The 21,727-nt window shown below is 49.3% G+C and overlaps 1 protein-coding gene across 1 annotated transcript; it reads right to left on the reverse strand.

Moving 5' to 3' along the window:
• Positions 1-11,316: 11,316 nt before the first annotated feature.
• SOST (sclerostin) lies at positions 11,317-15,246 on the reverse strand. The gene is made up of 2 exons (XM_010376233.2): positions 15,011-15,246; positions 11,317-12,078 (listed from the first exon to the last, which is right to left on the reverse strand). The coding sequence occupies exons 1-2, from the start codon at positions 15,228-15,230 to the stop codon at positions 11,657-11,659; spliced, it is 642 nt and encodes a 213-aa protein (XP_010374535.1). The 5' UTR covers positions 15,231-15,246; the 3' UTR covers positions 11,317-11,656.
• Positions 15,247-21,727: the final 6,481 nt, after the last annotated feature.

Below are 21,727 nucleotides of genomic sequence, written 5' to 3' on the forward strand. Positions count from 1 at the left end.
AGGCCGGAGGTGGGAGAGAGTGCGGGACTTGCAGGAACTAAGAGGAGCCCAGAGAGGCATCTGAGAAGAGAAGGGCCTGGAGAGCTGGGAGCATCAGATCGGTTTTAGACTGGGGGCCTGGCTGAGGTAAGTGCTCTCCATCCTGAGGCCACAGGAAGCAGAGGAGGGACAGGATCAGATTCTGTGCCCAGAGGAAGACTGGCTTAGAGGAGGTGAGTCCAGAGGCCAGGAGAACATCAGAGGCTGGGACAAGGGAGATAGCGGCCAAACCAGGGAAGTGGCACTGGAGAGAAATGGATGGATTCAAGAGACATTAGGCAGATGGATAGAAAACAGAAACGGCACACGTGGTGGTTGGTGAGTTGAATGCATGCAGGAGATAGGGGAGCAAGGGAGAACCATGGGGGTTGATTCCAAGGGCCTGGTGGAGCCCCTGAGGGGTTGGAGACACCCAGCTGGTCAGCCACGCAGAAGCTAGGCAGTGTGAATGGGTCCTGTACCGACTTCAAAGTGTGCACCTCTGTCTCCCCAGACAGCAACAGAAGGACCAGGGAAAATTCAAAAGGGAGTCTATGAATGATAATGTAATATAAAATCTCTAATGAAGATGTGACTATTAGAAAAAAGGGAAATAAAGTGATTGAGGAAAGGAAAACATCTTGCGCATAAAGAAGCAAAGAACAAGCAACCGAAAAGCTCAAAACATTTTTCCAGGCCTGGGGGATGAAGTGGAGAGAGTCTGTTACTCCCACTGCAGAAGGACTACCTGGGACTAAAGCTGGTGTTTGTGATCCGATATATATATATATATATATTTTTGAGACGGAGTCTCGCTCTGTGGCCCAGGCTGGAGTGCAGTGGCTGGATCTCAGCTCACTGCAAGCTCCGCCTCCCAGGTTCACACCATTCTCCTGCCTCAGCCTCCCTAGTAGCTGGGACTACAGGCGCCCGCCACCACGCCCAGCTAATTTTTTGTATTTTTTAGTAGAGACAGGGTTTCACCGTGTTAGCCAGGATGGTCTTGATCTCCTGACCTTGTGATCCACCCATCTTGGCCTCCCAAAGTGCTGGTATTACAGGCTTGAGCCACCGCGCCCGGCCTGTGATCCGATATTTAAATGACATTCTTAGTGGTGGTGGTAGTGGTAGCAGAGCAAGTGTGCCAGGGCCCACCGGCCCCTTGCTGGTTCATTCACTTGCCAACATATACGAAGCACTTGCTGCAGGCCAGGCTCTGTGGTCTCCGATCTCAAGAACAAGCCAGCTCAGTCCCTGCGTAATAGAGCTTACAACTGGGCAGCGGAGGCAGACCTGCCATGAGACAAATATAAAATGACAACTTATGACAAGGGTTAGGAAAAAAAATAGTGGGATCCTGTTTTAGATGGGATGGTCAGGGAAGGCCTCTGAGGAGGTGACATTTGAGCCGACATCGGATGGATGGCAGAGAATGCAAGAAGAGTGTCCCTGGCAGAGGGAACAGTGTCGTCACAATCAGGAGCCGGTGCTTTCGAGGAACTAACAGATAGGCAGGGTGGGTGGAGGGTGGGAGCCAGGGCCGGGCTGGGGGTGTGAGGACACTGACAAGAGACCAGCTGGAGAGGGGGGCAGGGGCTGACCATGCAGGAATTGGAATCTTTCAGTAAAGGCCAGACCAAATGATTCTTCAGGGTCCTTGTTCCCCCAGGTTTCAATGGCACCTGAAAGGAGCTGTCATAAAAGGCTGGGGAGTCTGTTTCTACCCCCCCATCTCATTTAAGAAGGGGGGTATCCAGGCCATCATGGAACAGATGACCTGGAAGATGTTCTTTGGTCCAGTTTCTGCAAACTGCCCCGCAGCATTTTTAGAAAATGTTCCCTTTTAGATTCGATTTGTCTTAGCCAAATTGACCAGGGAAAATAAGTGCCTACAAATAGCGATCACTGGCAAACAAGGAGAGTTATTATCTTAAATTGAGGCTGGTTTCTAAGAAAAAAAACAACAACAACACTAAATGCTACTGGGCCACCCCCCACAAGCCCCAATCCCCAGTGCATATGTGAGGATGATGGCTCCACCACCCTCCCTGTAAGTACCAGGCTCAATGCTGGGCTCTGTGCAAACGGAAAGAAACAGACAGAGGAAGGAAGGCAAGAGATTAGAGAAGCTGACAGATGTAAATAGCCTCAGAGGGGCCACACTGTCCCGGCATTTCTCCCCCGGGAGCCTTTTGTACCAAGGAATCTGGTTGCCTGAATGAAAAATGATATCATTTATTTCTTTAGTCAGAGCTGAGCTGTTTTCTTCAGACATAGAAATAACTTAACATCACAACACCAAATTGTTGGCCAAATGACAGAGATATCTGTAACGTGGGCGCTTAATAATGTCCAGGGTAAACAACCATGGACTTGGTTTCTTGGGAAGGGCCCTGTTCCCCGCTATGGTTGCAAAGCTACAGAGGGACTTGAATGAAAGAAATGCTTTGGAAAAGTTGTCCAAAGCTTTTGCCTGCTGCTGAGCTGGGAGGAAGCTGGGCTTTTCATTCCTGCTGCTCAAATCATGCTCCAGCAGCCAAACATCCATTAATTCAACAAATATTTATGAAGCCCAGATTCTGGCCAAGCCCTGTGCAAAAGCACTGAGGCTACAAATGTGCAAAGGCCGGGGTCCTGTCCTCAATAGCCTCATAGTCCAGAGAAGAGACAGCCAAGTTCAGCCTGTGTGGCAATCTTGTAACACAGCGTGGATGTGGTGTGGTCAGCTCTGTGGAGGAGGCAGTCTCCTCAAAAGGAGACTTGAAGGGGAATTTCCAGGCCAGAGGAGTTGGAGGATGGGATCCTAGGCAGACTAAGGAGAATGTGCAAAAGCAGAGGCTTGAAACCCCCTGGGCGATTTAGAAATTAAGAGAAATACGATATTGCAGAGAACAAAGTGCTAAGGAAGTCAGCAGTCAAATGCGTGGCTGGACAGGTAGGCAGATATCAGATCATGTACTCGTAAGCTAAGGAGTTTAGAGTTGACCTTTTAGGTAATAAATTCCATGGAGGAATTTGAGCAGGGAAATGGTATGATTAGATTTTTGTATTAGAACACTCACTCCTCTCTGTCTTGAGGAAACTCTAGCATATGTCACATCAGGAGACAAATTCAGGCATCTTCCTTAGTGCATTGGTTTTGATAGTGAAAACACTGGAAACAAACTAAATCAGTAGAAAAATAGATAAGCAGGCCAGGCGTGGTGGCTCATGCCTGTAATCTCAGCACTTTGGGAGGCCGAGGCAGGCAGATCACCTGAGCCCAGGAGTTCGAGACCAGCCTGGCCAACATGGTGAAACCCCGTTTCTACTAAAAATACAAAAAATTAACTGGGCATGGTGGCGCACGCCTGTAGTTCCAGCTACTCGGGAGGCTGAGGCAGAAGAATTGCTTGAACTTGGGAGACAGAAGTTGCAGTGAGCCGACATCGCGCCATTGCATTCCAGCCTGGGTGACAGAGCGAGACTGTCTCAAAAAAAAAAAAAAAAAAAAAAAGAAAAGAAAAATAGATAAGCAAATAGTGGTATAGTCATAAAATATAATGCCATTCAAGATTTTAAAATAATCCAACATGGCTAGATCTTAAAAGCATAATTTTGAGTAAAAAAAAAAAGGTGAGTTTCAGAATATGTATGATATGATAAAATGCATGTGAAATTTAAAAATGTTTGTATATTGATTATAAATAATATATGTAGGGCTGTATAGAAACATGGATTATTGCCTTTGGAGCTCAGGAGTTCAAGACCAGCCTGGGAAACATAGTGAGCCCTCGCCTCTAATAAAAATAAAAAAAACATTAGCTAGGTGTAGTGGTGCACACCTGTAGTCTCAGCTTCTTGGGAGGCTGAGGTGGGAGGATCACTTGAGCCCAGGAGATAGAGGCTGCAGTGAGCTATGATTGTGCCACTGCGCTGGAGTCTGGGCAACAGAGTGAAACCCTGTGTAAAATGTAAAGAAGTACTGTAGATGGAGCTAAAATGCTAACATATTCAATTTCCTGTGTTTAAAATATTGTTTGAACTTTGCTTTTTTGAAAAACAGAGAAAGCAAAGTCCATCTGGCAGTGGCATAGCAGATGGAAGGGAGGGGATTGGGGAATGAGACCCCAAGCCAGTCTCTGTCTCCACACAGCTCCTCCTGGGTGGAGGACAGCTGGAGGCCAATCTTGGGGGACCTGGGGGTAATGCATACAGAGAACACCTCATCTTCTTGGGCTGCTTTTGGCCTCTGGGCAGAGTGGAGGTGTGGTCCTGGCATCTTGTCTGGTGTCCCTGGAAGATATGGGGCTCTGTCTTCATCGGAACTGGCCACCATTCTGACCTGGGATGTCAGCACCATTTTTGGACACCTGCCAACCAAGGGGCAGAAACAGGAGGATTTTAGAATACCTGGGAAAGCTTGACATTGTATATTCAGAGTAAAGATGGTGTGAATGTGTGTGTGCACATGCAAGCGAATGTGCACATCCAGAAGCACAGTGAAAGCAAGTCTTCCCCAAGGGGGTTTGCAGTGGATGCTGTGATGAATACATTCACCGATGAGGATGCTCTTACGGTTCAGACAAGTAAGAATGAATCATGAATCTTTCCAGAAAGAATTCATTTCTAGACTCCTTCTTACCCTTCAGATCTCCATCACTTGACCTAGAGTCTCAGCTGAGTAGCATAAACCTGTATCCATCTACATATATTTATGCATCTGGCTTAGAGCCACAGCAGGTCAGAATTCACAGCAGGAAAGTGCTTGCACTTTCCCAGGCCAAGATAATCCTTTGCCTCCAGCCCAGCCTGGATCTTATAGGTATCCATTAATGAAAACTTCAGGCATTTCTGCAACTAAATATGAATTGTATCACATCTGCATGTTCTAGAAGGAGTTCAAGGGCATCAATATTCCTATTGTAATACATCTGCCCAGTGCTAGCAGCATTACTTAAGCAAACCTATCAAGAGCCTAAAGTATAAAGATGTGGCCGGGTGTGGTGGCTCACACCTGTAATCCCAGCACTTTGGGAGGCCAAGGTGGGGGAATCACGAGGTTAGGAGACTGAGACCATCCTGGCTAACACAGTGAAACCCTGTCTCTACTAAAAATACAAAAACAAATTAGCCGAGCGTGGTGGCACATGCCTATAATCCCAGCTACTCAGGAGGTTGAGGCAGGAGAGTCACTTGAAGCCAGGAGACAGAGGTTGCAGTGAGCCGAGATTGCGCCACTGCACTCCAGCCTGGGCGACAGAGTGAGACTGTCTCAAAAAAAAAAAAAAAAAAAAAAAAAAAAAAGAATAAAGATGTGCACCAGCTTGGGCAACAAGGTGAAGCCCCATCTCTACAAAAAATACAAAACTTAGCCAGATGTGGTGGCAACTGCCTATAGCCCAGTTACTCAGGAGGGTGAGAAAGGAGGATGGCTTGAGCCTGGGAGGCAGAGGCTGCAATGAGCCATGATCACTGCCACTGTACTCCAGTCTGGGTGACAAAGCAAGACTTTGTCTCAAAAGAAAAATGTGTATAGCTACATAATTAATAATATGCAAATATTCTTCTTTAGGGTCACTGGTCTTCAACATATGGAGCCAAGAGAATGTACAGAGACTCATTCTCTCTCTCTTTCAATCACACACACACACACACACACCCCTCTCCACTATAATTATAATTACTATGTTGGTTTCCAGATCAGGGGGTAGAGCCTTGGCATGGAGACGCCTGAAAGGCACCCAAGGCAATTAGTGGTGTCCCTCCTCCACCCCTACATACCTTCAGGCCCTTTGCACTTGCTTCTCCCCCTCCCAGTGCACATCCCCCCAGATCCTCGTGTGGCTCCCTTCTCCCATCACGTTTTCGTCTTAGTTCAAATGCCCCCTCCTCAGAAATGCCTGGCCTGGCCGCCTTCAGGGCTGTCTATATGCCCACCAACTTTATTTTTCTTTGGAAAACTTTCCATTCCCGGGCATTGTGCTAAACATTTATTTGTTATCCGTCCATTATCCATCTCCTTACAGCACTCACTGTGAGCTCCATGAGGCTCCAAGATCACAACCACACGCCCAGAGCTAGGGTGGTGCCTGGCTCACAGCTGGCATCCAGTCAAGTAGCAATGGAATGAATGAATGATCACCCTCTCTTCTCCATCCCCACCCTCTCCTTTTTCACTTCCTCTCCCGCCACATCTCCCCTGCCTCCGCCTTAAATCTGCTGGCAGGACCAGCCCTCAGGAAGTTGTCAGGCAGGGGAGGTGTGTGCTCTGCACCCCTCTCCTTCCATCTCTCTTTCCCGCCTCCCTCATGGGTACCTATCTCTCCTACCTGCAGCTGCTCACTGCCAGCTCTGCCTCTCTTGGTGGGCAGAAGCTTAGGCACCTCAGACAATTGTAGGGAAATTGGGCATTGGAGGGTGGCGATAAGAAAGGATTCAGTACATGCCGAGGAATGATGAGTGTCTCACCCATGAACAGGCATGCACTTGCAGGGCTCGGGTTTGGTCTCTAAAGCAGAAGGTCATTCAGGGCACCCTTCAGTACCCATGACCTAGTGTCTCGCCCTTCCTGCAGGAGTCGGTGCTGCCACTATGGGGACTCAGCCCCTCTCTTCTCCTGATTCGTTCCTGGGTTCTTCCTGCAGTAATTGACAGTATCTTTTTTTTTTTTTTTTTTTTTGAGATGAAGTCTTGCTCTGTTGCCAGGGCTGGAGGGCAGTGGCATGATCTTGTCTCACTCCAACCTCTGCCTCCTGGGTTCAAGCCATTCTCCTGTCTCAGCCTCCCAAGTACCTGGGATTACAAGTGCATGCCACCATGCCCTGCTAATTTTTGTATTTTTAGTAAAGATGGGGTTTTGCCATGCTGGCCAGGCTGGTCTCTAACTCCTGACCTCAGGTGATCCACCCGCCTTGGCCTCCCAAAGTACTAGGATTACAGGTGTGAGCCTCCGCACCCAGCAAGTTGCAGCTCTTAGTAGCATGGGCACCATATAATTGACTGCCCGAATCGGTCATTTTTTAGAGTAAAAGTGGGAGCTGTTAATCATTACGCTCGGCCTACAGGTGTAAACGAGACCACCCTGGGCAAACCAGGCATGTGGTCGCATGGACTAAGAAGAATATTCCCCTGCCTCCTGCATCTCCAGCCACAAAAGGAACCTCCGCTGTTGGTCAAAGCTGCCCAATAACTGAGCCCTTGCCTGCCCTTGGACAAGGGAGAAGACAGAGGGCACGTTCTAAGAATGGGGTGGGGGTGTGGCAGGAAGGACGATGCAGGCCCCAGAGCTATAATCAATGATCTTGGAACCAGGTTGTGGAGCATAGAGCTGTGTCAAGGAGCAGGTGGGAGGTGGGCGGGTGTGGGACATGGCACCAGCATCTGGTGTTTGTGACTCTGAACTTGGCTTACTCACAGGTGGCTTCTGCAGGCTCTCCACCCTCCCAGCTGCGTAAGTCCTGCCTGATTCAAGGAAAACAGGGAATTTTGGGGTCCTGTGGCTTCTCCAAGTTTCTTTTCCTTTACCTCCTTGTGTAAACGTGGCCTGATTTGTACTTGGAGCCTAAGTAGACCCCTACAGAACCTGTGTGTGTGTGTGTGTGTGTGTGTGTGTGTGTGTGTGTGTGTGTGTGTGTGTGAGAGAGAGAGAGAGAGAGAGAGAGAGAGAGTGAGAGAGAGACGTATTTCCTTCTATCCCTCTGTCTGTCTTACTCTCAGGCTATTAATACAAGCCCTGAGTCTGGTTGTACCCCCAGAACATGTGCCCCGCCCCCTACAACAAAATGGTGCCCCTCCCAGCTGGGTCTGTTGTTTGTTCCTTTTCTGATTGGCGCCAGGCTCATAGACCCCATGTAGGTAGAATATAACTTTCCATAAATAACCTCTAACCCGACCTACAATTTAGGCTTCAGGTTTTTTTTTTCCCCTCTTGGTAATGGGATTGCAGCCTGGGCTGGTCCGTCCTGTAACTTCAGGTCCCAGAAAGCAGACCCTAGGTTTGGGCATTGCTTGGAATTCCTGGTATCCCCATGTTGCCTTGCACATGGCAAGGACTCGGTACATGTTGAGGAATGGTGGATTCTCTTCTAACCATAAGCAGCCATGTACTTGCAGTCTTTGCTTAGGCTATGCCTTCCGCCTAGAAGCCCCCTTCTCCACCCGGAATATCTCTAAGCAGCACCCACTTCATGAAGCCTTCCCTAACCCCTATCCCTCATCCCCTCCACAGAGCAAATTACTCCTATCTTGGGTTCCCATAACACTTCGTACAGAACAGTGTGACCTGATTATTGCCCATGTGCCCACCAGGCTCTGAGCAGCTCAAGTGAGGGGTAGGGCCAGGAACTGAGCTCAGTATGGCTGTGGGCAAAACATTTAACTCCTTGGTGCTTCAGTCTCCTCAGATTCAAACACCAACCTGGAGCTAGGTGCGGTGGCTCACGCCTGTAATACCAGCACTTTGGAAGGCCCAGGCAGGCAGATCACTTGAGGTCAGGAGTTCGAGACTAGCCTGGCCAACATGGTGAAACCCTGTCTCTACTAAAAATGCAAAAATTAGCCAGGCGTGGTGGTGTGCACCTGTAATCCCAGCTACTCTGGAGGCTGAGGCAGGAACATCACTTGAACCCAGGAAGGCAGAAGTTGCAGTGAGCCAAGATCGTGACACTGCACTCCAGCCTGGGCAACAGAGCGAGATTCTGTCTCAAAACAAACAAACAAACAAACAAACAAACAAACAAAAAACCAAAAACACAAACCTGGCCCAGAGCCCGTATCCCCACCCCCTGGACCACACTGCCTCTCAGGGATGGAAGACATCTCTGTTTCCTACCTGCTCTCATATTCCGGGCCCTGAGACACTCATGAAGCATGGGTTTTCTGCGGGGGCTCACTGAGGCCTCCACAGGGGCTGGAGCCACAGGAAGGGACCAGCCACTGATACCCACTCACACCTATCAAAGACTTGATGATAATGATTAATTCAAGTGGGTTATTGGTAGTTAAACTGACAAGTCATCAGGAGGGACCTCAGCTTTCTTTGTGGGGGTGGGTTCCCGCAAGGTAGGCTGGACTTAATTTAAAGCTTTCCAGTTGACCATCACACATTAGGGCCACTAAAGAGTAACTTTAGGGTTACTCTTCATCTGAAGATGCTAACTCAGCTAGCATCCAGCACTATTAGACATCCTGGGGAGGTGAGACTTTGAGAAAAGTGCAGGAGGCTAGCCCGCTTTTGAAGATCCTACATTTCTACCCGGGAGACATAAAATCCCCACTTCGAAGAAGACCAAGTTTCCTGTGAACTGGTCCTGAATTGTACTTGGCTTTGTGTTGTCTATGCCAGTACTAAGCAGAGCTTGGCCAGGCTGGTCCTCCATGAATGACTGTCAAATGGAAAACAGAATTAGGAACCAAACTAGAGGTGTGGACTAAAGGGGCTGGAACCTCAGAGGAGAGAGGGATCATGGGAGATTGGAACATCTCTGGAAGGCTGGGGGAAGAGGTGACAAGTAACGTGAATCCTAAAGAAAGAAGATAAGTTATTGGGTGGGCTAAGTGTGGATGGCAAACTAAGGAAGCAGGGATCTGCGTGACCATTTGGAGTCAGTAGGAAGCTTGGCGGAGTAGGAGGTGGGAGTCAAGAGAGAAGCACTCCCATGTCAGACTGGGAAACCTGTACTTGATCCTGGGCAAGGGGGAGCTATGGAAGGCTCTTGAGCAGGTGAGTGATACAATGAGAACAGCATTTTTGGAAGCCAGCATGGAGAGGAGGCTGCTAAAAGGATACAGGGTTGAGGTTATTACTATGCCCTGGGTGAAGAAATGTGGTCTGGGTTTGGAAAGGAAGGGACAGACATGACTTTTCAAAGGAAGACATAATTGCTGCAAGGGCCACCAGAGAGCAGTCAAAGGTGTGTCCAAGGTTTGAACTCTAGTGACCAAGAGAAGGGTGTCAACTTTGACAGAAATGACATCATGTGTGGTTGGCAAAATGAGACCACATCCTTTCGGTCATGATTCATTGTCTTTATTAACAATGTCTCTGGACTCTGGAAGAACAGACTGTTAATTCATAAAGCAATATTAACATTGTCATTCTCTACAAGAAAAACTTTTGCATAAATAACTTAAGTGAGAAAATAAATATGTAACTTAACTCTTTAAAAACCAGTACTTTCATTCTTGTGGACAAGTCCCACGTGGAAGGATTGCAAAAAAACGACCAGTTCTGCAGGCTTTCGTATGGCACGTGCTTCTGTTTAAAACATTTTTTTTAACAGTTAAAAACTACACAGAAAGTAAGAGGTTGTCTGGAAAAGATTTTCAAAAAGATTTTTGGATGGCAGCTATTATGCTCTGCAGCTTCTCAGCATATGTACAGCACTTGTCGTTTTCCCCCCAATAATATTCTTTTCGTGTAAGATATGCCATCACATGTAAGAGCAGTAAGAAGCAATTTTCTAGGCAGAAATGTGTCTGCGAGTGGTGGGCAGAAGGCGGTGTCTCAAAAGGGATGTGCTGGTCTGTGAGTTCGTGATGGCTGCTCCCTTGAGCCTGGTGTCCTGGGACTTTGCACTTCTCTTCGGAAGGTGACTTTAACATATGGCTATGGGTCGGGGTAGGGATGCTGCTCTTTGGGAAGTTGGGGTGGATGTAATTTCTATCCCTTCCACCACCCTTGGACCCTCTCCTTTTCTACCCCAATGGGTGATGTTATTTCTTTGAGATGGAGAAGAGGTGGAGGTAGCCAAACATCTGGGGAAGCCAGGCTGGGAAGCAGCATAGCTTCTTCCAGGAGTTTGTCAGCCATAAATATGTCAGCCATAAATAGACTCTTTACTTTTTTTTTCCTGTTTGTTTTTCATCTTTGGCTGTCAGATGAGAGCATCACAACTCTGAATTCTGGAAGTGACCTTGGCACTGAGTCAATGCAACCTCATTCATTCTCTCTCTCTCTCTCTCTCTCTCTCTCTCTCTCTCTCTCTCTCTCTCTCTCTCTCTCTCTCTCTCTTTCTCTCTCTCTCTCTCTCACTTTTGCCCATTCAAAAGGCACTGGAGTCCTTGGAATCATATGCCAGTAATCTCCTCGAGATCCTATTCCCACATCCATCCTCATTTTACAAAGTGGAAACTGAGATCCCGAAAGAGAATTGTGCAGTTCAAGGTTACATAGCAAGTTAGTGGCAGAACCAGGCCTAGAAACCACATCTACAGATGCCCCCAGTCTTGTGCTCTGGGCACGCCGCAGGCTTTCTGATGGGCAGTGAGGTGCAAGCGGGAATCTTATCCAGCTTTCTTAACCACTCCCTGGACTTTTCACACTCCCACACCGCTCACTTAAAACCCCAGGGCGGTGAAAATGCTTCCATTTCTGCCTCCTCTGAAGTGGGACCAGCAAAGGTCGGCGGCCCCGGAGGCGGGGCTGCGTGGCTCAGTGTCTGTGACTCTCAACTCCCTCCCCTGCCCCGCGGGACCCCTCAGCTGGCTGACTGAGGGGGGCCTTGCCGGCGCCCGGGATTCCTCAGGGCCTGGAAGGTCTCAGCCCCCTGCCCTGGGTTGCAGGCATTTACAATGAAATATAAACAATCAAACCACGCGCAGAGGACAGAAACGTGGGGCGCGGGGCCCCGCCGGTGGGGAGGGGCGCGGGAGGGCTCTAGTAGGCGTTCTCCAGCTCGGCCTGGTTGGCTTTGGCCCCCCGGGCGCGGGGCCGCGGCTTCCGGCCCTTCTGCGGCCGAGCGGCCTCGGGACCGAAGTCCTTGAGCTCCGACTGGTTGTGGAAGCGGGTGAGGCGCTTGCACTTGCACGAGGCCACCAGGCGCACCTTGCGCGCGCGCGGCGCGGCACCACCGGGACACAGCAGCTGCACACGCTGCGCGCGGTAGCGGTCGGGGATGCAGCGGAAGTCGGGCCCACTTGGGCGCCACCACTTGCCGCGGCCGATGGCGTTGGGCAGCAGGCGTGCCGGGCCGCACTGACCGGAGCACACCAACTCAGTGACTGGCTTGGCGCTGCGGCACGGCCCGTCGGTCACGTAGCGGGTGAAGTGCAGCTCTCGGCAGCTGTACTCGGACACGTCTGAGGAGAGAGGCGCGCGTGAGGGTGGCCGCCCGCCTGGCCACCCCTGCCCTGGCCCGGCCCGACTCCCTCCACCCCAGCCCTGCTTTTGCCAAGCCTGTCTCCAGAGGCTTGCAGGAAGGTCCCAGATGCTCTAGAGCTCGTGGAAAACTATCCTGCGCACCCTGTCCCCTCGGAGCCAAATGACTGCTGGGGTTCGAACACCAGGGCTCCATCGCTCACTGCTGGTGTCATCTTGGGCAAGTTCCTTAATCTCTTCTTCCGGTCTGTAAAATGGGCCGCCCCAAACATTGTGAGTTAATCCATTCCACACGCAATGCAGAGAATACCATTTGGCAGATATAGCTGAAAGCATCAGCTGTTATGTTAAATTACTATTATCATTTCTCTCCTAGGGTCCTCTTATGATTTAAGCCACACTTGTGCAGCAGGGTCCCTGGCCTGGGCAGGGTAAGTACTCGGCACACCTTCTGCCTGGCTCTGGCTTCTCCCAAATTCCTTTTCCAGCCACTTGGGAGGGGTGGACAGGAGATGGAGAAAGGAGTAGAGGTTAATTGAAGGTAATAAATCAGGGCAGCTGCTGTGGTGGCGAGGGACCGAAGGGGAGGTGATCAGGACAGGAATTCATTAGACTTGAAAGGAATCAAAGGCAGTGTGTCCAACCCCCTCATTATCAATGAGAATACTGAGGCCCAGCCAGAGAAAAGAACTTGCCCAAAAGGCTGGGCTGCATCTCCAGACTCCACTTCCCTGGGGTCCCAGCACCTTTTGGCTCCCACAAGAGTGGAGGCTCTGTGTTCGAGCACCCATGGGAGGCTGGGCTGGGGGATGGAGCCGAGGGCTGTTTTTTACTCTAGTTATTTTCCTACCATAGGGGGACTGAGCTCTGACCCAAAACCTACAGGTTCAGCTGCCATAAACATTTACCTGGCTCTCTGCTGGGCACATTTCTCGTTCTGTGTTATCTGAATGGGCGTCTCATGGTGATACTCCCTGGGCAGGCAGAGATGGGGCTCTGAGGCCTGGCCTGATCCCCTGCACACACCTTGACCATGTCTCCTATGGTGGACTTAGATGGGTGGGAGCTTTTTAAATAGCTGGTCATGTGAGTACCAGTCCACCCCCCAAAGGTTTCATGGGGATAGTTCCAATGTGACACGAAAGAATGAAAAATAATCTTAAGACCAAACCAGAGAGGAGACAGAGAAGGCCGACCCCCACCCCCCAAAGGTTTCATGGGGATAGTTCCAATGTGACACGAAAGAATGAAAAATAATCTTAAGACCAAACCAGAGAGGGGACAGAGAAGGCCCACCCCCACCCCCCAAAGGTTTCATGGGGATAGTTCCAATGTGACACGAAAGAATGAAAAATAATCTTAAGACCAAACCAGAGAGGGGACAGAGAAGGCCGACCCCCACCCCCACTCTGGAGAGCAAGCACAGTGGGAGAGATGTGGCCACTGCCATTGTCTGGGGCTGCTTTCTGGTTTGTGGTCTGGTTTGCATCCTCACCTCTGCAGGGCTGGGGTGTGTGTGGTCAGGGGGACATTTGCCCAGGGAAGGGGGCATTTGGGGGCTTTCCAAGAATAGTGCCCCAGGTCAGGCACTTCCTCTGCAGATTGTGACTTTGTTTTGAGCACGTGGCTTCCTCGGGGGCTGTGGCCTCTCATGGGAGTCCAGCAGGGTGGACATTTTGTGTTTGGGTTCCTTACAGCCCTTCAGGCGGTCACTGGAGCCCAGCTGACCTTGCCTAGAAGGGGAGCTGTGGGAGGAGGCACCCTTGTCCTCCATTTGGAAGACACAGGGTCCTGGCTGGCCTCTCATACAGTTGCCCTTTTTAGCACCCCATAGCCCCAACAGGTTATGAGGCAGGGAGGGCTGGGGTCCAGGAGCCTGGGCAGTGGACTTCTCTGCCACCTGGATAATGGCCAGAGGGCAGGGAAGCCCTTAGTCTGAAGTGTCATTCCAGCCCCCACCCACGGCCTCGTGATTCCTGCCAACCGTAGAGCCAGATGCACGCTGTCACCTGGGCTTCTCTGTGCAGGCCTGACCAGGAACCCAGGGTCCCTCTTCCTTCTCCTCCCCTGGAATGAGGCAAGGCTGGGAATGGGGTGGCCGCAGAGGACAGATGTGCCTACTCCTGCGCAGAGGATGCTGCCTCCCCTCCAGGGCCTGAACTCAGCTGCACCCATGTCAGGGGCTAAAACTGTGGAAAACTCTCATTCCTTCAAGTGCCAGCTCCCTGGGTAGGCCATGGGCAATGCACACTGCAGGGGTGTCTCTCTGGCCTTCCTCTCCCACTACTTTGTGGAGATCTATCCCCAACACCTCCCACACACACCAGGGCTATCTTGCAGTTGGATCAAACCAGATTCAAACCTCAGCTCTTCTCCTCACTACCAAGTTACTGAGTGCGTGGAGCCTGTTTCTTCCCCTTCGAGCTAGGGGTTCAGCTCCTGGGGCTTCCATGATGTGGGTCTGTGTCATGGGGACAGCCACTGCCAGCATAGAGTGTCTGGCGCCCTGCAGGTGCTGTTCTGTGGATGGGAGGCTCCCTTACCTTGTTCCCTCCCCAATGGTACCAGCAGCTGGACGTGGCTCCTATGTTCCCAGGAGGAGATTCTTTGAAACCTTTTCTGAGTCCCGGAGCCTGTTGTGATAACCTGATGCCATACCCTCACCACCCCAGGCCCCTCCCTGCCCTGGGCTCTCACCAGTGTCTGTTGCCTCATGCCCCTGCACCTGAATTAGAAGGCTGCACCAGTGAGCCATCCTTCCCCCATCTCCAGGCAAGACTGTTCCTTGACCAGTGCTGGCAGAGGCCAACAATCTTCACTGGGTCTACCCCAGTCTTCCCAAAGCCTCCCAAAGAGAAGTTTCTAAAACCTCCCCAGGACCTTTTACTAAGAATTCTCTCCACCACCCCATACCTTTGGTCTCAAAGGGGTGGTGGGGAGGCCGCCCTCCGTTCTCCGCCCGGTTCATGGTCTTGTTGTTCTCCAGCTCCGGTGGAGGCTCGGGGTACTCTCCGAGCTCGGGGATGATTTCCGTGGCATCATTCTTGAAGGCCTGCCACCCCTGGCCCTCCACTACACGGAAGGCTGCGTGTACCAGCAGGCAGACAAGACACAGGGCTAGTGGGAGCTGCATGGTGCCAGCCAGAGGAGGGCACACAGCCTTCCAGTAGCACAGGCTCTGGTCTCCAGCGGAGACACGGTCGCCTTTTTAAAGCCCCCCTCTGCCTCATGCCAGCCAATGAGGACAGGCTGGGGCAGGGCTGGTCCCATGTTTCCCTCAGCCCCGGTGGGGGAGGGAAAGGGGTGTGCTCAGAGCAAACCCTCACCAAAGACTTCTCATCTAGCTCAGCAAACTTCCAAATTGCTGCTGGCACTCCCAGGTGACCCAGAGAGAGGGGGCGTGTGAGGCAGGGCCCAAGCCTGCTCTCCGGCACCTCCCACGTGCTGGCGGCTGTGGTTTTCAGATATCAAAATGAGCTCCGGCTTTTAATTGTCTGTCTCCCTGGGCCCTCAGGCATTCTCAAAACAAACTGTGGACCCGCTCAACAAAGAAAATGTGCAGTTTTGAGTGCTTCGTGGGGCTGAGCCCAGCCTATTCCATTTCTCAGGTCAAGTTCATTTGTCACCCCACCAACAAATGGCCCAAGGGGTGTCTGACCCCCATAGACCCAGCTAGAGGCAAAATGATGCTTTTAAAGAAATCCCATTGGTCCTAACTCCACAAGTCTCAGCATTGATTGACCTGACTAAGAAAGCCTCTCTTGGCATTCTCCAGAAGGCAAGAGAGAGAACTAGAGGGCCAGAGCAAGGGTCACTTGGGAGATGGGGCAGGATTCTGGTTACAAATCGAGGATGTGCTGGTCACTCAGGCTCCTGTGATGGAGAGCACAGAGGAAATCCCAGCTCATGCTCCTCGGGGATCCTGTGCACCGTGACAGGCACTTCTGAGCCAGGGCACTCACTGTGGCTCGCAGGATGATGTACTGAAGACAGTCATTTCCCCAACCAGGCTGTGCGTGCAAGCAGACAACACCAAATTCCTTTCCTTAGCAAAAGCCACATCCAGCGTTTTTAGTGCTGACATTTTATTTTCTTGTCTTCCAGCTGGTTACATTTTTCAAAAACATTTTTGAGTCCTGTATGGAGAGCTTCATTGGTGCACACCACAGGATGTGTTCCATGAAGCCATCCCAGGACCATGCCTTCTTGGCCCTGCATATAATAAGCGGCACAGGGCCAGAGGCGGTGGGGAGGGGAGGGCCGGTAAAGGCATGGGGGAGAAAGGTTTACACCTGAGGTGCCAGAAGAGAAAGGAGGGCCAGAGGAAGCTTTCATTGAAGACAGATTGTTTGAGGACAAGCAGCTCCTGCGAACAGGCTGCCCATATCTTCCTGGTATTTTAACTGGGTAATGAATCAGTATGCCCCACCTGCAGAGCCTCTGCAAGCCCTTTGCCACCTGCCTCAACTTGCAAGTCGCTGTGTCCATCTGCAGCCCAGTGTCCTCCTTTCCATCATCCATCATCCGACACATGAATGCAGCTGCTCTGACAGTTTTACAAGCCAGACAGAAGCCCCCTCAGGAAGGGCCCTCTCTGATACCTGCTTCCTAAGTCAGTTTCCTTCAGGGCAGATGAAAACAGCTGTGGCCATTGTTGGGGGTGATCTATCTCTCCCAGCAGAGCCGGTAGTGTTGTGAGAAGCTGGCCCTCCGCGCCCCGTCCCCTTGTCTATGACCCTCCAGCCTCCTTTTCCCTCGCTCTGGAATGTGGACTGTTAACCCTCTCATGCCCAGAAGACTGCCTTCTCACAATGGACTTGGGAGAGAGCAGTTCTGATGCTTGGGTTCCTTGAGCAGGTAGGATGGATGCTTATAGCCCCACCTGCTGTTGGGAGCGGCTGGACCATCTGCATTAAACAGAGGCAGCAGGGTTCATCCCTGGAACACGTCTGCCACCTGCGGGTGACTGCAGGATGGCAAGGCTCAGGACTGGACGTGATTGCCTGTCTTTTCCTTATTTGGAAGTGAAGTAATATTAAACGGAAAAAGAAGAATCCGGTGGACTTGAACCTCTAAATGATCTCCACCCCTCCGAATGGCTCAGCGAGAAACTGCTGTGACATCTTCTGCCATTTCATTTAATGTTAAGTAATTGACAGCTCTTTATTTTTACTCAGTCCACAAACTTGTCATTGTTCACAGTATTCCCTGGAATTAAACCCCCAGGGTTTTAGCTGACTCCTATTGTGAGTAGTTTAGGCTATTTCCAGTTTTTTTCCTATTTTCAGCAAGGCTGCTATGAACATCCTTGTACGACTGAATTTTTTTTTTTTTTTTTTTTTTCAGAGTCTCTCTGTGGCCCAGGCTGGAGTACAATGGCGCAGTCTTGGCTCAATACAACTTCCACCTCCCAGGTTCAAGTAATTCTCCTGCCTCAGCCTCCCGAGTAGCTGGGATTACAGGCATGCACCACCACGCCCGGCTAATTTTGTATTTTTAGTAGAGACGGGTTTTTCCATGTTAGTCAGGCTGGTCTCAAACTTCTGACCTCAGGTGATCTGCCCAACTCAGCCTCCCAAGGTGCTGGGATTAGAGGCATGAGCCACCACACCTGGCCTCGGAGTAATTTTTTAAATTAAAATTTTTAAATTAGGATATAATTATAAATTTAAATATACTTATAAGAAATAAATAAAAGCCTGGGCAACATGGTGAGACCTAGTCTCTACAAAAAATTTAAAAATTAGCTGGGCATATGGTGTCGCATGCCTGTGGTCTCAGCTACTCGGGAGGCTAAGCTGGGAGGATCACTTGAGGTTGAGGTTGAGGCTGCAGTGAGCCATACTTGTGCCACTGCACTCCAGCCTGGATGACGGAGTGAGACCCTGTCTCAAAAAATTAAAAAAAAAAAAAAAAAAAAATACAGACTCCATGTATCCTTTATCCAGTTTCCCCCAACAATAACACTTTGAGAAACTATAGGACAATATGACAACTAGGATATTGATATTGACACAATTTACCAATCTTACCCACATCTCCCGTGGTTTAACCTGTACTCTCTGTGGGCACACACACCACAGTCAAGATAAAGCACAGCTCTGTGACCACAAGTCTTTCTCCTGTTGCCCACCTCCTTCCCTCCTTTGCCCTCCCTCCCACAACTAACCCCTGGCAACTACTCATCTAATCTCCATTTCTGTCTTTCTTTTTTTTTTTCACTTCAAAATTGTCACATAAATGCAGCCAGGTGCCGTGGCTCACTCATGTAATCCCAGCACTTTGGGAGGCCGAGGCAGGCAGATCACTTGAGGTTAGGAGTTCAAGACCAGCCTGGCCAACATGGCAAAACCCTGTCTCTACTGAAAATACAAAAATTAGCTGGGCATGGTGGCTCATACCTGTAATCCCGGCTGCTTGGGAAGCTAAGGCAAGAGAATCGCTTGAACCCAGGAGATGGAAGTTGCAATGAGCCGAGATCGCACCACTGTGCTCCAGCCTGGGTGACAGAGTGAGAGTGTCTAAAAATAAATAAATAAATAAATAAATAAATAAATAAATAAATAAATAAAACTTATATAAATGGAATTGATTAGTTTTTAGCCTTTGAGGATTTTTCTTTTTTCACTCAGCATTATTTCCGTTATCAAAGTTGTACGTATCAGTAACGTGTTCCTTTTTTTCTTTTTCTTTTTTTTTTTTTTTTGGCTGAGTAGTATTCCACAAAGTTAAAAACAAACAAACAAACTTCAGAGTTATTTCTAGAAGTGAATGCTGTGTCTGAGGGAGTGTGAAGAGTTTGGTGGGTCTGATGAGGATATTACATGGCTGTTTTCCAGAAAACCCGGCCTGGTCCCTGCCCTCACCCACAAAATAGAGGCTCTCATAGACAGCACTTTGCTGAGGCTGCCGTAACTAAGTACCAAAAACTGGGTGCCATAAACAACAGAAGTCGTCTCACAGAGCTGGAGGTTAGGAGTGCAAGTTCAAGACGCTGGCAAAGTTGGTTCCTTCGAGGACAGTGACAAAGGCCTTTTACCTGCCTTCTGCTGACTGCTGACAAGCTTGGCATTCACTGGCTTGCAGAAGCGTCACCCCCAATCCCTGCCTTTATCTTCACATGATGTTCTCTCTGTGTTTGAGTCTTCCCCTTTTCCTGAGGATGTCAGGCATATTAGATTAGGCCCAGCCTAATGATCTCATCTTAATGAATTACATCTGTAATAGCCCTATTTCCAAATAAGGTCACATTCTCAGGTACTGCAACTTAGGACTTCAATATACGCATTTGGGAGAAATGCAGTTCAACCCATAAACAAGACTGTCGACACTGGGTTTGGGCGGTTACTTTTTCTTTTTTTTTTTTTTTTAGACAGAGTCTTGCTCTGTTGCCCAGGTGGGAGTGCAGTGGCGCGATCTCAGCTCATGTAACCTCCATCTCCTGGGTTCAAGCAATTCTCCTGCCTCAGCCTCCCAAGTAGCTGGGACTGCAGGCTCCAGCCACCACACCCAGCTAATTTTTTTTTTTTTTTTTTGTAGAGATAGGGTTTCGCCATGTTGGCCAGGCTGGTCTTGAACTCCTAACCTCAGGTGTTCCCACAATCCCACTAAGTGCTGGGATTGCAGGCGGGAGCCACCAGTGGCACCCAGCCAATTTTTTTAAAAAATTGAATTTAATAGTTGAACCTTAATTTCTAGAAAAACTGTTTTTCTATGTGATGATTTACTAGCTTTTGTTTCTGTCGAGTTGCTTCTTCCAATGTTCACTTGCCAAACATTTAATAAAGCAAGGAGGACACGCACTCCCTCTCTAGGAGCTCACATACCATGGAAGAAATAATTTCTGCATCCAAACAACTCCACTACCAGATGGAAGGTGATCAGTGCCACTGAAAAAAGGTTTGGATGCTTTTTTCTAAAAAAAATACTTTATTTTTTTTTTCTGGAGCAGTTTTAGGTTCACAGTAAAACTGAGTGGATGGCACAGAGATTTATCATGTACTTCCTGTGCCCACACATGTACAGCCGCCCCCGTTATCAACATCCCGCCACCAGAGTAGTGCATTTGCTATGATTGATGAGCCTACATGACACATCATTATTACCTGAAGTCTATGGTTTACATCACAGCATTAGTGTTGTACATCCTATGGCTTTGGACAAATGTATAATGACATACATCTACCATTATAGTATCACACAGATTAGCAGTATTTTCATTGTCCAAAAAAACTATGTGCTCTGCCTATTCATCCCTCCCCAACTTTCCCCAACCCCTGGCAATGACTGATCTTTTTACTGTACCTTTATTTTTGCCTTTTCCAGGATGTTCTATAGAGTTGGAATATACCCATACATAGTCTTTTCAGATTGGCCTCTTTCACTTATTTCACAAATATTCATTTGGGGTTCCTCCATGTTTTTTTTTTTTTTTTTTTTTTTTTTTCCCCAGGCTAGAGTGCAATGACACGATCTCAGCTCACCGCAACCTCCACCTCCCAGGTTCAGGCAATTCTCCTGCCTCAGCCTCCCAAGTAGCTGGGATTACAGGCATGCACCACCATGCCTGGCTAATTTTTTTTTTTTTTTTAGTAGAGACGGGGTTTCTCCATGTTGGTCAGGCTGGGCACAAACTCCTGACCTCAGATGATCTGCCCGCCTTGGCCTCCCAAAGTGCTGGGATTACAGGCATGAGCCACCGCACCCGGCCCTCCATGTCTTTTCATGGCATGAACAGCTTATTTCTTTTTAGCACTAAGTAATACTCCATCGTCTTGATTTACCACGGTTTATCTAGTCACCTGTTGTCACCTACTGAAGGACATCTTGGTTGCTTTCAAGTTCTGGCAATTATTAATAAAGGTGGTATTAATATTTTGTACAGGTATTTTGTTTTAAGACGGAGTCTCACTCTGTCTCCCAGGCTGGAGAACAGTGCCGTGATCTCAGCTCACTGCAATCTCCGCCTCCTGAGTTCAAGTGATTCTCCTGCCTCAGCCTCCCAAGTAGGTGGGATTACAGGTGAGCACCACCACACCTAGCTAATTTTTGTATTTTTAGTAGAGAAGGGGTTTCCCCACGTTGGCCTGGGTGTTCTCAAACTCCTAACCTCAAGTAATCTGCCCACCTCAGCCTCCCAAAGTGCTGGGATTACAGGCATGAGCCACCACATGCAGCTGTGTGCAGGTTTTTATATGAACATAAGTTTTCAAATCATTTGAATAAATACCAAGGAGCATGACTGCTGGATTGTGCAATAAAAATATGTGTAGTTTTGCAAGAAACTAAACTGCAAACCGTCCTCCAAAGTGGCTGTACCATTTTGCATTCCCCATTGAAACAAAGAGTCCCTGTTGCTCCACATCCTCACCAGATGCATTTTTTTAAAAGGATAATTTTCTTATGGGCCTTCAAAGGAGAGAACAACCTCTTTCCCCTGGGGAGGGTCTGGGATCCTTATGGTAAGATGTGACATTTGGGCCGGGCGCAGTGGCTCAAGCCTGTAATCCCAGCACTTTGGGAGGCCAAGACGGGTGGATCACGAGGTCAGGAGATTGAGACCATCCTGGCTAACCCAGTGAAACCCCGTCTCTACTAAAAAATACAAAAAACTAGCCAGGCGAGGTGGCA

The sequence above is a fragment of the Rhinopithecus roxellana genome, chromosome 19 (assembly GCF_007565055.1).
Source record: "Rhinopithecus roxellana isolate Shanxi Qingling chromosome 19, ASM756505v1, whole genome shotgun sequence".
Classification (NCBI taxonomy): Eukaryota; Metazoa; Chordata; class Mammalia; order Primates; family Cercopithecidae; genus Rhinopithecus; species Rhinopithecus roxellana.

Coding starts and splice junctions, on each gene's coding strand:
- SOST (XM_010376233.2), bottom strand. CDS start 15,230: ATGCAGCTCCCACTAGCCCTGTGTCTTGTCTGCCTGCTGGTACACGCA. Junction 12,079..15,010: donor CCACCCCTTTGAGACCAAAG/GTATGGGGTGGT, acceptor CTCTCTCCTCAG/ACGTGTCCGAGTACAGCTGC.